General features: G+C 38.1%; 1 protein-coding gene across 1 annotated transcript in view; it reads right to left on the reverse strand.

The window, feature by feature from the left end:
- Window positions 1-17,469, reverse strand: part of AGPS (alkylglycerone phosphate synthase) — a 56,910-nt gene that overhangs the window by 37,567 nt on the left and 1,874 nt on the right. The window contains exons 2-3 of the mRNA XM_050899710.1: window positions 7,140-7,229; window positions 3,074-3,164 (exon numbers count right to left, since the gene is read on the reverse strand). Coding sequence (XP_050755667.1) covers window positions 3,074-3,164; window positions 7,140-7,229 — 181 coding nt within the window. The remainder of the gene's footprint in view (window positions 1-3,073; window positions 3,165-7,139; window positions 7,230-17,469) is intronic.

Consider the following 17,469-nt stretch of genomic DNA (forward strand, 5'->3'; position numbering starts at 1 on the left):
AGCTTACTTATAGCCCTACCACCAAAAAGTATTTTGTACAAAATGTTCCACATAGTCAAAGAAACTTAGACATTTCTTTGACAAGCCTAGCCTATGCTTCTTAACAAGTACAAAGAGAAAACAGCAAAACTGAATTCACTTTTCTTTCACCTTCTAAAGTTTCAGCCTGCTACAAAAAAGTATACTCACCCATCCAAGTTTTCTTTCCTGGAACAGAGTTTTGCCTATCTTTCCTCTACATAACCTCCAGAACAGGTGTTACTTTTTGCCAATATGTGTTTTAAGATAAAAGCTTAGAGGATAGCACCAGTTACTAAGCTAACAACAAGGAAAATAGAGATTAATAGTCTCCCATCTGCCACCACTGCAGCAGTCTATTCTGAATGGGTTGAGTCTCAAAGTCATGAGAGCTGAAGAAGGGAAGATTTAAACTTCAACAGGAAAGTTTTCAGGTAGTTAAAAGATCCATGGTGATGGAACTTGCCTACCAGTGTCCACCATACAAGAAACTATGTAAGGTTATGTAGAAATTAAGAGTACTTACAGGGATAATTCAGAAAGCAATATCTGCATGAGATACGTTCATGACTGATAGCTAACAACATTTAGAGGTTCAAAAGGATAGCCAAGTGTTTGTTTTAGAGTTTTCATATGGGACACATGACCTAATGAAAATAGTTTTAACAATGATTCAACTTCTGGAAGAGGATATGTGCTGTTCTGACTTACTTTAAGGATAATATACTTCTTGAAATAAGGTGTCAGACATCTGAGAAAAAGGCTTTTCCCTCCATATTCATTTTGTCACCTACAGACATAGAAGTTGAGATAAAGCATCGTTCAGGTGAGAGGCAAACCACTATTGAGAGATCATGATTTTAGGGGCCAGTCACAATAAGCACAGAGGAAGTCAGGTCTTGGATTGCTGCCCTTAGCTCTTACTGTTCTGCTCTTAATGCACTTTCACACAGTGCTGTTTGCTAACCCAAAGAGCAGAGCTCTGACAGAAACTTGGGACACATAAGAAAAACAAATAGGTACCAAACAAAGATCTTTAAATCACTTTAAAAAAAATCCTTGCTAACTGTGCTTACATTTTCTACTTTAAAGTTTGGTTTCTTCATGGATTTCCATAGACAGAACTATTTCATATCATTTCAAGTTGAACACCAAGTGTTTGAAGATCTTTGTTCTCCCTAAGAGGGACACAAACTACTTAAAGCTGTAACAATTCCTTGCAGATGGTTTTAAGTATCTTGATTTTTATCTCTTCCACAAGTATTTTAATCCTTTAGTTTTAACCTTCAAGATTGAAAAGTTGAATATTCATCTATAAAAATCTTATGCACAATGCCAAACAAAAATATACCTTTATTTATTCTTATGGGACTGAAGTATTTCAAGATTTGTGCACTGAATGGCTAGACAGGAAGCCTATGTGAACTAGATCTAAACTGCTGTCTGTGGTAAGTCTAGTCTGACAAATGAAAAAACGTCATCAGGCCTTGAGCATCACAGAAGCAGGTACATTTACTGTTGTTAATTATAACAGAAGAGTTGCATGCAACAGGGAACCCTCCAGTCTTATACAACAGAGGCAGGAAGAGATGAGACAGAAAAGACAAATGGACCAAGAGATTCCTCTCCTACCGCTGTTCCTATACCCAAGTTTCTTCATGCTCTGATGATACTAGAAGGTGAAAAACCAGTATAGCATGACAACCTGAAATATAAACTAGGAACTATGACAGAGACATGAAAATGGGGGACCTGCAGTAGTTGAGAACAGCTATGACAAGTCCAGATATATACTGGAGACTCCAAAGAGTCCTATTATGTGTCGAGGTAGTCAGCCTGTTTCAGATCACAACAAGAACATGAGAACCAGAGGGGCACAACATAACAGGAAAACATTCAACATTGCTGGCAGATATCCTGAAGAGCTGGTTTGCAAGACGTGCTGTGGATCAAGACACTATTCAAGAATCTGCCCTTGTCCTCCAGCTCTACTTCGTTCTATATTTCCTCTACATATAGAAAGGGAACAACAGCTCTCAGGACCTTTAGTCACAGCAAGTTAAAGCAGCTGCCAGTTAAGACCAATCCTGGTGAAGGAAAATACATCAAGTTAAAGCAGCTGCCAGTTAAGACCAATCCTGGTCAAGCAAAACACTCACATCAAGATGAACTTTTTCAAAATATATTGGCAGATGGAGATCCTGCAAGTTATAGCACATGAAAGAATGTCTTAATTAACAGAAGACTGAAGAAATGTTCAAGTTTTCAGGCCCTATGAGATTACCTGCTTCAGAGAAAATGCAGTCTTGAACACACTCAAGAAATGGGTAAAACTGTTACCCAAATCAGGGTTGCTACAGTCACTGTACAAGCACAGCCTGCTTCCAACACTGCTTAAGCAGCTATCTAGTTAGGAACCTGCAGCCTCAAAGGAATTCTTCTTAGAAGGGAGTCAGGTCTCCTGACTCTAACATGAGTTACTCTTTTTAAAAAGCAAAATATGGATGCTTCACAAAACCTAGAACATTCCGAATGTGTTGTTTTTCTGAAAACATTCAGTTCAATCTTGAGTATTCTGGTAGCCAGTTTTCAGCACCCAGACATGCAAAAAAATTACTGTCAAATAAGAAGTTTGATACCATTAAATACACTGAAAACACAGCACAATTTAACTTCACTGTATCTTCTCTCTTTGTTATCATAAACAACATTGAAGTTGCATAAACAATTCCCTCTAGGCAAACAGTTTCTACAATCGTGAAAAGCAACCTACAAACAAGGACAAAAAAAACCCGCCCTGTGATGGGAACTTTCATTCCAATAAAAGTACTACCAATTAACCTGGAACCACAAGTCATGCTAAGTCATTGAAGGTTTCATGTAGTAGTTCTACATGAAATAATTTTTTCAAAAACTCTGAGGTATTAATACACTATATTTAAATCAATTATGTGCAACATGACCTTCAGGACAACAGCTGAATCATCTTTAACAGTGTGGTCTTGATTATCACCAAGACTAATGTTCAAAGGAACTGGTTCAGCTATTTACTTACTCTAGAGGTAGTTTTGTGCTCCAGACTTGCTCCAAACGTTTTTTCTATCCATTCCTTAAAAGTTGGTAATACCATACCACCTAATCTGTACCTGAAAAGTCAATATTACATAGGGTCATTTTAAATTAAAAGAATGTCAGATATACTTCTTTCGATTCTATGTATGCACAAACAAAAGTTTTAAATCAAATTCTTTACCTACAAGCCTGCAAAGCTTCTGCACATTTAGTTTTCATGCAACAGCACATTTCATTGTATTTAACTGTTCTGTACTTCACAGAAAATCAAACATCTGTCATGTCAACATCTTAGACATTACTTTTCTTCATCATCTTTGGGAATTGTGGCATAAGGCTTTTCAGATATCCCACCTCCCCATCTTTATTTTTAAGAAAGGTCTCTCCCTTTCAGTAGTGTAGAAAGCAGTGCCACAGTTTACATGCCAGTTACAGGCAGAGGACACATGTGTATGTACACACTGCAACATAAACAGCAGCTGCAGACACACAAACCCAGCTCAGTACACCTTCCATGTTTTCAAGAAAAACAGTGTTAAAGGTTCCTCCCTCATCATCAGAATGCATCAGAATCCATCAAGGAATGTGAAATTATTTCTATCACAAACTCTTTAGCAAGAGCTTAGCCATGTGACAAATGAAGACTTACAGACAAGGGACAGAGGAGCTGTTTGTGACCATGTGTACCACATGTGAAAACAAATAGGGCTGGGGACACACTTAAACAGGTAGAAACTACTGCTATTAACTGTATACATATACACACCTTGTGCATGTTTATGTATGCACGAGCATTCTCCAAGGAGAAGAGAAAAAGGACCTTTCTTTGGTATTAAGAGCTTTTAGCAGCTGAGAATCCTTACCATAGTTTGCACCTGGGTCACTGCATTAGGCCTAATGGGTCTTCCTTCTAAGATTATTCAATCACTATTAATCCAATTATGACCCTGTCCTTCACAGCTGTTGCAACCAACTCTACAACTAAGTCACCTATTACACAGAAAGATCAATTCCTTTTGTTTCTTCATCTCAATGACCTCCTAGTTCTCCTATTGCAAAAAACCCTACTCTGTTCCTAGAGATAAAAGGCTACAACTATATCTCAACTCTAGCTAGACTCTTCAGCTTGGAAGACAGCATTCAGTCATTTCTCCTGTGACAGCTGTTATTGTTTCATCATACCCATATGAAAGAGTGAATTCTATGAAAAGGAAAGTGCAATAAGCAATGAAAGTTTAATGCATTTGCATCAGGAGTTTGCAACAAAGGTACAGAGAGACTCAAGTCAGCTTGGTGTGTTTTCTTCTCCAGACACACTTTTTGGTATTGCCAACCTATTGCTATAGCTAGCTTGCAAGGGTAACCTTACTTACTTACTCAAAGGACAAACTAAAGCTATCAGAAAATAAACAACTTTTAAGTCAAGACACAGACAGAAGTCACAGCATAGAGGGAGTTAGTGGGTTTACTGCACAGAATGCAACACATGATTGCTCAGGAAGCAAGCTTTGTATGTATGTTGATGGGGCAACAAGCCCCCCCAAAAGACCTCCTCCCCACACACCCCTCCCAAAAAACAGGTTTAGTTGCTCAGACTAGCAAGTATCCTCTATTCCTGGTGAGATGGTAGAGTCCATAATAAAAAGATCATTTGACACATGGAAAAGCATGGTCTGTTGGGAAAGTCAACATGACTTTCAAAGGGAAATCCTGTTTCACTAACCCTTGGATTTCTATCAGGGTGTACAACCAGAAAGTGAATACAATGGGATACAATGAACATTAAATTCCACACTCCTTTATACTTCCACAGGTGTTCACCCCAAAAGCTATTTAAGAAAACACATTGCTACAGTACTGAAGGAAAGGTTCTTCTACAGGCTGAAGGATAAGATAAGGTTAAGCTAAGAAGCGAAGGGCAGGGTTTATTGATCACCATCCAAGACAGACTCAGGAGTGCAGCTTGCCACATGCTGGTACTGGGACCAGTTTTACATGTCTTCATCAGTGACCTGGATTCATCAGTGGCCTCTCCAACTAGGTGAATAATATGAAGCTCTTTTGGGGAGACAGATACTACACTGATAGGAACTCAGGCCCTTAAAAAACCTGAGCAGACAAATGAAGACAGAAGATAAGATGTAGATAATTGGAAAAGCAAAAAAAAAAAGCATTACTTGCATATTTTGCAGAATCAGACTGGTACTCAGTACAGGAAAAATCATCTTCACTGACAACATACAACAGCAGCCAACGGTGCTGTGCATCAACCGGGCAGGTATAAGATGACAGTTCATCTCTTTTTTGCTGCTCTATAGAGCCCTGGTATATCCACACCTTTAGTGCTGCACACAGTTTTTGTCCCTGTATCTCCAAAAAGATGTAGTGGAGCTAGAGAGGGTTCAGAGAACAGCAACTGTAAAGACCAAGGGGCCTTACAAGCAGAGACTAAAGGGCCCAGGACTCCTCAGCATGGAGAGAAAGTGGAAGAGAGGATACGATTGAGTCCTATATAATCAATAAAGTAGTAGATAGGCTGAAGAACTATCATTCACCTAATCCTGCAACACAGTAAGGGATACTTGGTTTAAAACACAACTACTTTACACAACAGCAACCTGGAACTTGCTGCCATGGGATGCTGTAGAGGCAGACAGTATCAGCAGACTTGAAAGCTATTAGACAATTTATGGACAACAGATCTGTAAGCGGATACTAAAAGGATGAGGCAGCTACAACATCTTTGCAGATGTCTATTCTCCTACTTTCACTTCAAACACTCCTTTTGCCACTGTGACAACCTATCCCATAGAAACTACACTGGTGTGGCCCAACAGGGCATTTCTAATATTATCTATCAGTTAGAGAGAATGCAGATGGGAAAAAGACACTATTCTCCCCCCATTCTAGAACAGCAACTGGTACTCAAACAGCAGCCTCGATGCTTCCTCCTGAAAAAAAATTCAAGTCCAGCCCTTTACCTTTTTTACTTCAAAGCCCACTGCATAAGTTTTCTGTGCAGCATAACCTACCCCAGATAAACTAAAAACATCAGATGAAAGAATGAGTGACAAAGAGTCAGAATCCTGGCAAAAGGAGAGAGATCACCAAGACAAGGCTCTGCATTTTAATCTGGGCCTGAAAATTAAGAAATTAAGGATTGAAGTGCTCAACATCCCAGCTAGGTTTTTGCAGCTTTGACTCAAACTAGCTCATGCTAGTTTACACAAACTCAAAGACCAGGAAGGAATTTTTCTGAAGGACAGTACTTATTTAAAACTTATTTCTCTTCCCCATTCTTTTTCTTTACTCTTACAAAAAGTATATTTTTTAAACCAGGGAAGAGACTGCAAGACTACTTTCCACGGAGGCAGGAAAAAAACCAGTAAGATGTCACGTGAGAGGCTTAAATCCCACTGGAAAAAGGTTAAGAGATCCCCAATAGACTTAATTTTAACATCATTTCCTCAAAAAAATATACTTCTCAGAAAAACAAGCTTGCTGTACAAAGGGCTAGTAGGTAATAAGTCAGAAGTGTTGCCACTACAGAACATACAACTGAAGAGCAGTTTTTATTTTTAAGCTCAGATGATAAAGTAGTTCCATGCACAGTGGTTAAGAAACCTAAAACACAAATTGGAAGTTTAATAAAGCAACTTGTTGATGCTCAAGAGGTTCTCAAAACTGCACTGACCTGCTGCATGTTATCTAAAGCTTTAGAACATGGTGCAGATTCTCAGTCTGATTCCATTCTCCAAGGGAAGTTTAATGCACTGAGTATATCAAGTTACAGAGAAGATTCACATTAATTTGTCTTTATAATACTTTTAATAAATCTTCCAATAAGCCACACAGTCTATTTTACTACACGTTAGACTACTGTGTATAGAATTCAGTAAATCTGTTAAATGCAGAACAACTAATAACATATTTTATGAGATAAAGCAAGTTTTTTGCTGCCTTTGGATTAACTGACCAGTGCAGTTCTTAAACTCTTTTCAAAGAAATTACTAAATAAGATACTTCAGTTATATAAATTTTCAACTTACCTTTTTCCTGTGAATTCTGCTTGACCTTTCTTATTGAAAATGAACTTAGAGTCATTATATCCCCATCCATTCCACTTCAGAAGTTCTTGCCTTAAAGGAATAAAAATACATAAGTGAGAATGTTAGCATATGGTAAGCCCAAAATGATTTGTAGTTATATGGCTTTGGAAAAAAAGTCTTATCAGATAGCAATTCAATAAATCAAGTACATATCAAAAGTGCATAGCTTAGAGCTAAAAGTAATTCTGCAGGCACAACCATTACTCCTTCAGATTGCATCCTAAGACTTGAAAGACAAGATGCTTTATAAAAACAACCACCAGCTTAAGTCAATGCACACTGTATGGTGATATTCTCAAATTGGCAACAGTAATGTCTGAAAGATGCTTGGTTTTAAATCTATACATAAATACTAACACACAAATAGGTAACAGCTAAATATTTTCAGAATGAAAGAGACATTTAGCATTATTATTCTACATATAATATACAAATTTTAGTTGTTTGACATCACTACTGTAATCTCACTGCATTCTTAATAACATTCACTTGATGAGGCACTCAGACACATTTGGATTGAAAACATATTTTGGGAAGTCAAAAAAACCCAAACCCCAAGAACCACATGAATAACATACCAAATACAACCTGAATGTGCCACCATAAGAAAAGGAATACAAAAAAACCAAACCCACAACTGCCAAAATACAACCACAAAATTGAAATACCTTAAGCACAACCATACCAAAACAGAGGATCTCTTAATTATAAAATCATCAGAAGTATATCAATGTAAACATATTTAAGACAGAGATACACAAAGAGTAACTACACATTAATCTAACTTTGCTTAAAAAGTTTGCCATTTGTTTACATTAGAAATGAAGTACCAACCTAAAACCTGAATTTTAGTTAATAAAAAGGCATCTTAAACAAGTCTGAAAACAGATGATTAACCTCACTCCACTATATACAGTGAATGTAGCTCTTACTCTTTGACTGTATTAATGTAAGAGTAAGGTGATCAGGGTGACCATTTAAAAAAGACCTCATGATTCAGAGAAAGCACTGCCTCAAGTCAGTTGTAACTCCAGCATTATATACAATATAACAGGGTGATGATTGATTACCAAAGACCTTCATCATTAAGATAATATTAACACAGGCTGTTGACACAGTCAGTTTTGTAATAGATTTGGCTTAATCAAAATTCATTTTCTTCAAACTGCCTGTACACAAGGTTTTAATTAATCAAATGGAAAAAAGCCACAGACATGTATTTCTTTACAATTGTTTGAATCTGACATTTCAACAAGCCTTTGACAAATCTAGCGCTTTAAGCAAACTTTATAGAGCAGTTTCAGTACTCAGTAACTGATACAGTTTTGTGAAATAGCCAATCTATGTTGTTCTTCCACACTGAGGAATTGATTCTAAAAGTTCAGCCAAAACTAAACTGTTTGAGCAGACAGTTGTCCAGATACAGCCTCTCTCTGGCTGCCTCCTCTCTCGATAGACTTGATCTTTACACATGTAGTGTTCATTCAGAAAGGGCAAGGATCCACTCATGTTCAATAGCACAGGAATGCCTCGTGCTATTCAACTGACATGACAGATTATGAAAAAGTGTTCTTAATGCATGTTATGCAGTCTTGCCTATTTTTACATGTATTCCTATATTCTATATATGTATATTTATAAATATTGTATGTATTTATAAGAAATTCCACAAAGACACTACGTCATACACAGTTGAGCTGTTCCCAGCTGCGAACAAGCTGACACAGAATTGGCCAACTCAAGTGGCATTTGTTTTTTTTTTTTTTAAACTAAATGTTCCCCTAAATCCCCATCATTGCAGTCCTCCTCAAGGCAAGATTTCTCCCTCTGCTGACTAAATGCAGTATTTCTATATACCTGATCTCTGTAGTTTGTCGAACCCTGTAAAGTCAGAACAGACTTGATGTTAATAAGTGAAATTTGAGGAAGGCTCAGGCAGCCTCCCCTCCAATTTAGAGGTAAGTCCTCTTGTAAGGCAGTGCCACAATAAGTATGCCAAGTATGATGCATGAAACAGGCTAGAGAAACTAGCTGCAAAGCTGGAGACAATCAGACAAACCAAGACACAAAAGACCAGGCTCTAAAGGAACTGGAGACATGAGATAAACTGATAAAGCACAGCTTTGAAACTATCATTAGTCCTGATGTCAGTACGTATAGATACTTCCCACAAAATCCAGGGAAGGTACTATTAATTAAGGCACTGAACAAAGATCCAGATACAAGGTCCTTCTGCTAAGCTGACTGCATTCCCAGTTGTTTGCCTTTTCTAAAGGCCTACTTTCCTAGGTTGGTGTTAAACTACCTGGTGCTTTCATCAGGCTTTAAAATACAGACCAGAGATTAAGAGTTTTAACTCTTAAGAGGCTACTTTCAGGCTGAACTATTCCTGAATAAATCTCAGCTACCTCATAACACCAAATCAGGATATTCCCCCCCATCCCCACATAATGGGTAGTATTATATCTTGTGACAGGTAAACTCCGCAACAAAGTATTTAATTTTTATATCCAAAACTATACTGAGCAAGTATGAGGTTTCTGTCTGGAGACAGGAAGGGCTGTTTTTGTAACAAGTCATCTTACATTTATTCTTTCTTTTGTTCCACCATACCAGAGTACTGCCAGTTTAAGAACTGTTGTTTGATCTACTTATTGTAGTTCCTAGCACTTCACGCCTACACACTAAGAACAAGTTTGAGAAAATACTGCATGCGGCTCCCTAAAAAAGAAGCCTAAAAAGACCAGATTTTAAAAGAAAGACTGATTAGTCAGCTCTGATTTGTAATTGACATGGCCTGCAGGAAGATCAAGCTGTTTAGATCTTCTCACATATCATTTGAAAGGTATGCTCTTCATGAACAAGAGCTGGTGAACCTCAAGACTCAAGAGAATTACCTTCAGCACAGAGGAAAGCAGGAAACATCCAGAGAAGATCTGCAAGCCTCCTTGACTACTGAGGGAATGTCAATGTCATACTGATATAATTCAAAGATCATAGCAGAACTTTTTGGAAGAGTGTTACATATTAGTTGACGTATTATTCAGAAGAGGTGCAAGCAGCTCTGCAAGACAGAGGCCAGGGCAGTATGCCGTTCTTCCCCTGCTCTGTCTCACTACCCCAGCTCCCTCGAGTAAGGGAAATGCACTGTAACACACACTTGCTCTGCATTTCCTTGTCTTTCCAACTTACATCTGGAAATTAAAACTGTCATTTGACAGCATAATAAGAAAGAGAAGGCAAACAAGGAAAAAAGTTTTTTTCTAATCATAAGTGGTGTAACAGCATTCCTCCCTCTTCTTCATTTTCATACTGCCCTTTTGCAGATTTATACAGTCACCATTCCTTAGAAAAAGCTTTTCACACCCAGCTCCAGTGCAGCACTTCCACTGCCCTCTGTAATGCCCTGGTGTAGCAATTAGAGCTGCCTGCCAGATTAGCATCACACATCATGTTTACCTTGGCTCTCAAGAATGATCCAAGCTGTGACTGAGCAATCAGTGTAGCCTTCTACATTTCCCAAGGTTTTCATTCCCCAAAATCTCGCTGTTATATTCCAGAAGAGTATAAAGGGCAGAAAGAATTGCTGAGCATCTGCAGACCTAAGCACACATTAAAAGCTCCCTCCATGTATGAGTACTCAATGTATCCAACCCTGGCTCTGAGACCAAGGGACTCAAACTACACATTGATCTGCAACTAATATGTACCACCATTATATCTACCTAGACTTTTACAAATTATGTATCCTCTAACACTTCAATATTTTGTACCATCTGAAACAAAATTTCCCTTGCAGTAATAGTTTCTATCCTCATTCTTCAAAAATTCAAGAATTTGTAAACGGTAAAACAACAAAAAATACCTGAATACCCTGTATATCTGAATACTCTGAATAATATCTGAATATCTCAAAACATGTCAAGTTTCATGCCCCAGCCTGAAAAAAGATGCTCAGTTTGCCTTAGTCAACTGACATGTTCTGCTACACATGTTCTATGTGCAGCAAGCCATAATTTATACACCCTTCTATTTTTCTTCCCAGCCCCCTTTCCAAGAATATATATAGCAAAGACAGACTCATCAACATTTAGTATTATTCTTGCTTTAAACTTGATGTTACTCAGCTCTGTATTGTACCTGAACTGTCTCATTTAAAGACAATACCTTTCCTATTCAGTACATTGGCTTCAACAAAATATCAAGCTCATTAACTGTACTTTCATCTTTGACAGAAATATTCCATATTTTAGCCAGAAATAGTAGGAAGTTCTTTCTTGCCTTCTAACTTAAAAGCCAGAAATTCACTACTGAAATGTATGAAGTACTATAAAGCAAAGCTTGCTTAACTTTTATTAATACATATTTTTATATATACACACACAAAATTATATCGCCTGAAGGAAAAAACCTGAAAGAAAACAAGTTACCATGGAAACAATGACAATAGGAGATGAAAACAGTGTGACTAGGTTAAGTAAATTTAAATATTTCACTTTCCAATGCCCAACACTGAAATACTAGTTTGACTCGATGCAATAAGGATTTTTACAGCAAAATATTTGTTCAACAAGTCAAGCATTTTCTGCATTTTTTCTGGAAAACTGGCTATAGAATGATCAAGGAGACACTGGGCAGGACACTGTTCATGTCCCAGCCCAAGGCACTATATTAAGCCCCCAAATGACCATTAAGGTGCCTACAAACTAGGCAGAAGCTCACAAGGTGGCAGCATGCCCAGCCTGGGAGGGCAGCAGGGTGGCCCCCAGCCCACCGGCTGAACTAGTGCTCCCGAAGCATCCAGTCACTCAGCTGGGCAGGCAGAGGCCTCCAGACCCATGCTATTTCAACAAAACTGTACCTGCCAGCACTCTCCAAATCTCATGTTTTAGGGAGATGCACGGTGACTGGCTGAAAAAGTTCTTGTCTTTCACTAGGAAACCGAAGAACAAGCACAGGGTCTCCCACATGTATCCAAGCTCAGCTTCCGAAGTTCAACCCACGTGGAAATTAAACTATGGATATCATTTTTCAGTAGTTTCAAATTCACATCACAAGTACGTATCAGACATCTGCATACACAATACTTAAAACTGCCAGTCAAGCAGAGTTTTATACTGCAAAAGTATCACCAACAGTTGCAGAGCCTTTTATTTTCCAAGATCTAAAGCACATTGATATTATAACACCAGAAGTAAACACAACATTTTTTCACTTATGATGAAGTTATGAGATTATCTTGGTTCTGATATTTCATTGAACATAAAGTAATGAATGAACTCCAAACATTAGCATCATGTGATTTAACAAAGAATGGAATTGCCTCATTACACAGACATACCATCTAAGCACATAAATATCAACAAAACTTCCCCCTTCTCCAAAATAATCTGAAGGTCTGGTACTTTATATACAAACCTGAAACAAACAGGCTAATTTACTTAAAGGACAAGTGACAGTTTCATGTATTTTCTTCAGAGAAGCAAGATGAAAGTGCAGTTCAACCTAGCTGAATCAATGCGACCCAGGTGGAGCAAAGCCAAGATGCTCACATCAATTTCCTCACAATAACCACCAGCATTTTCAATTCAATCACCAGTTGATGCTCAGCATTAAAACGACATATACATAAGATACCCAGACACTCCTGTTCCATGATCCAAAAACCAGCACATTCTTGGAAATTAGTTTAAAGTGGCATTTTTAAGGGGGTTACCACATTGGCTAAAGCACCAGTATTTGCCTAATGTAACAATGCAAAAGAGTCTTGCAGGTTGTAGAGTTCTTGCAAAACTCAGCACATGGGTGCAGTAAGACTGAAGCAGTATTATGGTGCTAAGGGGTTACAACAACAAGACATTACCCAAACAGTAACTCCTCAAAGCCCACCTCAGCTGGACTTTTGGTTACCAACTCAGACCACCAGCTGGAAATTCAGAACCCTTTCCACAGGTGATACCAGGTCACTCTCCCTCTCCTCTGCAGCAGTCTCTCTGCTTAGGTTATATAGTCACACTTCTCAACCAAGTAAGCAAGCCACTCCACAGTGTTTGTGAAGCCAGTAGTAAATTAGTATCATGTGCCTGGACATTAGGAAAGGGAATGTACCCCAAGGAATCCCTTCAAGAACTGCTTTGTGAAAGCATCATTTATCTGAAGAATGCCACGCTGCAGGCAGGGAGTTTCTGCTGTGTTTGCCATTCTTACACTTCTTCCCTCTTGGATGATCTTCCGTGCAGCAAACCAAATGTAATCACTCTCAAGTCTGAAGTCAAATAACATCTGTTTTATAACCTTAGACACATTCAGGTTCTGTAGCCCACACTTTCAGCTAAACCCCTGCAGCTGCACATACACCTGATTCAGTTGCTATTCTGTTTGCTGAACAGCTGATATGGCAACACAAACCTGGGTTCATATTTACAGTTTAAATCTACAGTAAGTGGCAAATGCAGACACAAGATTTTAGGCATAAGACTTCAAGGGTTTAGGTACCCAAAAGCACAGTGTGCTTTTTTTTAAACAACTGTTCTGATAAAACAAATGTTAACTCTCCTTACACATGTTCCTAGCCTCGACTATTTCATTACTCTTCATTTCACCACATTGTAATAAACAAAGCCCCAAGGAATAAAGAAATTGGTGTTTCTCTAGCGTTCTTTTGTAGAAAGCTTAAGTCAATTAGGGTGAGTTAAAGATTCAGGAAAACCAAGACATTATAACTATGCTTCTCAGTATACACTTAGCCAAATGATGATTCTTATGCAACAGAATACTTTACTAGAAGCTATCTCTATTCCACCTACTACTTCAGTTGACACTAGTTTCATTTTTATCTTCAAAGAGACTGCTCTACTACAAAAATGCATGCACATGGCTACTTCCAGGCAGTAAATGAACAAGCATTTAAAGATTTTTTCAAACACTAGAGATCAGTCCTTTGAGAAGTATTTTTTGAAAGCTTGCAAAAGCAGGAAATCTGCTTTGCTATCTAAAAAAACAAGTTAATGAAGGAATCAATTGTCTGCCATTTATTTGCTCAACCAAAATAAGCTCAGTTCCTGGACAGCACTGTTTTACCTACTGCACAGAGAATTTTTAGCATGCTCTGTAGCAAATACATCCGACAACTGCTGAAGAAAACTTCTTGGCCTATACCATCAACCCTGAAGACTTGCACACAACAGCCCAATTTTGGATATAACAACACTACAGAGGCATTATGCTTGTCCATTGCATTCAGCCTACAATTGATTTTTAATACTCCACATTATTTGTTCTCTACGAAGACGTACAGTAACATTTCAGGAAAGTCTAGTTGGCTGCAACCTGTTACACTACAGGTGTCCTTACCTTAGTCCAGCTCAAAGTAGCTTCTAGGAAGTCCAAGTAGTTACTCTAGTCTATTGCATTAACAGATCATTCTATTCAGTTTAAATAAACAAATCAAGTTTAAATAAATAGCTATATACACACATTCATTTTCTTGTACATAACAGTTCAGATCTCAGTAGATATCAAGAAGTCGATCTACAAAACTTTTCCAGTTTTTGCTGCAAACTGCTACTTGCTTTCATATAATAATCGATATTGTACTTTACACTTCTATCTTGTATCTAGGTTTTTTCTAATAAAATTTAACCAATGAATATATCCAGTTTGGTTTACTTGGTATCAAATGATCTAACAATACATATTATATTACTTAAATTCTTACAGATTTCTCACATTTCATCTGCCTGACATTCAACTACTTGGAGCTAGATGACAGACAGGAATTGCTGTTGCATATGAAGTCACATTTGCCTTCAGATTATGACACTTTCTTTTATCAGGCTAGTGTTTCCACATGAGAATCTTCTTTCTTTATCTGTTCCTCTACTTCAAGCATTAACCTTGACTAGCAATTAACTGCTTTGATGCAATCACAGAGCCTCCTGTGAACTGCTACACCTTCCTCAATGCAACAGGGTTTTACTCTTCTGATTTGTTAAGACTCTCGAATGGCACCAGCCCTTTCCTTCTTTGCCCTAAGTTTCCACCACCTTAAGCTCAGAAGTCAGCTATACCACGATTCAGTTTAGTGTCAACTGTTGCTTAAACACTGTTGTCTAGAGTTAAGTGTTTATAATAAAATAAATATTGCTCTGAGTATCGGTGGTAAGATATGAAGCCTCCTTGACGTTACTCGTTAAATTCAAGTAGTATCAACTCTTTAGGAGTTAATTCATGTTGCTGCTTAATAAAGTATAATCCTTAACAGCAACGACAGCAAGAATTGCAAAAGTCTATATGAAGGTATGGCAATATTAACACATTACCCTGAGCAACCTGGGTGTGAACTTGATACAGAGCAGGTGGCTGGCTATACACTCATCCCTTAGTTTACCCTGGATAATAGTATGCCCATAATAATTAAAAGATACCCACAAGCCTCTTTTTGTCACACAGGAAAGAAGCTTCTCCACGAAGAGAGAGGAAAATCAGGAAATCCTGCCCCGCTTTCTCTCGCTCCAGGACAGAAAAATTTTAAGCATACAAGCTACTCAGTCAACATTTAGTTACACTCAATCAATACTCTTAACAAGGACCAAATTGTTTGAAGTTTGATTTGAATAAGTTACAATACAAGCTATTATGGCAAGATTAACATCAGTGCATGCTCCACCTCTGAGGCACTCTTACTTTCTAGCATACATAACAGTTACTCTGGTACAACTGTGTTCTAGGGAGTTGTAGCACCTTACTGTTTTCAAAGCAGTGCAAGTTGACCACTTCATGTACTTAATCTTCAAAATAACTCTATGTAAGTTTTTAACTCAAGTCACACCAGCAAAGTGAGCTTACTAATAATCACTCAACAGCCTAACATAAAAGTTCAGAAAAAGTAATTTCAAGGAAGAGTTCTTTTCCAACTCAATTTTTTTTAGGAAGTTTTTCAGCAGCCTATCATCCCGTTAAGGCTTCAACACACATTGTATAACTATGATCCCCATCTTCCACTGCAACATTGAATTAAAATACAAAATTCAAGCCAGGAATGCCACCAAGAAATAACATCTCTCCACTCTTATAGTACCTAAGATTTCCCTTAAGAGGATACTCAGATAAGTACAGAGTTGCTTGTCTTTTCAGAGGAATTTTCCCATCTCAATAACTGTCATTTTAAGAAGTAGGAAGCTTATTACAATCTTTAAACACAGCAATTTGTAAACACATTGTTTAGCCTTGAGAGGCGTTTTTATTTGGAAACAGGAACAGTTAGATGAGCATCCACAGACTCTCAGTCAATTCCACATACACTCCTTCTTCCCCTCACTGGTGACAAATAATGTCTGTATAAGATCCTTAACAGTTTGGTCTTTGAGCAATCAACAAGAAAGCCATGTTTCTGCAGGTCACTGTCTAGTGACTATCGGACAAGCAGCCAGAAAAAGTTTTATGCGATCAGAGACCTACACCTGAAGTACTACAAAGGTTTTTCTTTTGTCATAGGATGTCTTCTACTTTGCAGAAGAAACGCAACATGAGGAGAGGGCACCTAAATCTGGTAAAATAGTGTCTGTAGCTTTGACAGCATTTTAAACACTACAGGAAAGATGCAACAGGCCTAATGAATGGAAATTTTGCTTAAGGTACTTTTGGCTGCAGCTTTGCCAGGTAAAATTATAGTTCAAAAGAGGCAAAAAAGCTGAATCATCATACAGAAGACTGCAAGAAAAAAGCATCTGGGTTTGGATTGTCCTAACATTGCTGATAAGAGCGACGCAGTATCACTGTACCCACTTATAGGTCAGTTACTTTTACCAGATTTTTCAGTCAACCTTCTAGGTCTCACAAATAGATCAGCCAGCTCCAGATTAGCTGGAAGTCACTAGAGCAGGACTCAGGTGTTCATCACTTGCCACCTCCAAATCAGTATGGGCAACAGAATGGTCTTTCTCCCCCATCACTCACTTCAAAACCTGGGTATTATCCTCAAACACAAACTCTACCTATATCCTCATATCCAAGCTGTATTTAAGTATCAGAACTTTCACGTGCAACATCTCAAACATGTTTAAACCACATCTCAGATATTCAGAGGGAACCTTAAGACAGAGATACAGCTCCCTTTAAGGTTTTTTTTGTTTCTATACATACAAAAAGGCTGGGCTCTAGGTACATCAAGACAGTTGTATCTATGGTGCAGACCAAGCTTTCCAGCAGCTCCCTTACACTCCCACAGCAAAGCATCCAGCAGTTGTACCATTTTGATCATAAGCTCCTT

This window comes from Gymnogyps californianus, chromosome 7 (genome assembly GCF_018139145.2).
Source record: "Gymnogyps californianus isolate 813 chromosome 7, ASM1813914v2, whole genome shotgun sequence".
Lineage (NCBI taxonomy): Eukaryota > Metazoa > Chordata > Aves > Accipitriformes > Cathartidae > Gymnogyps > Gymnogyps californianus.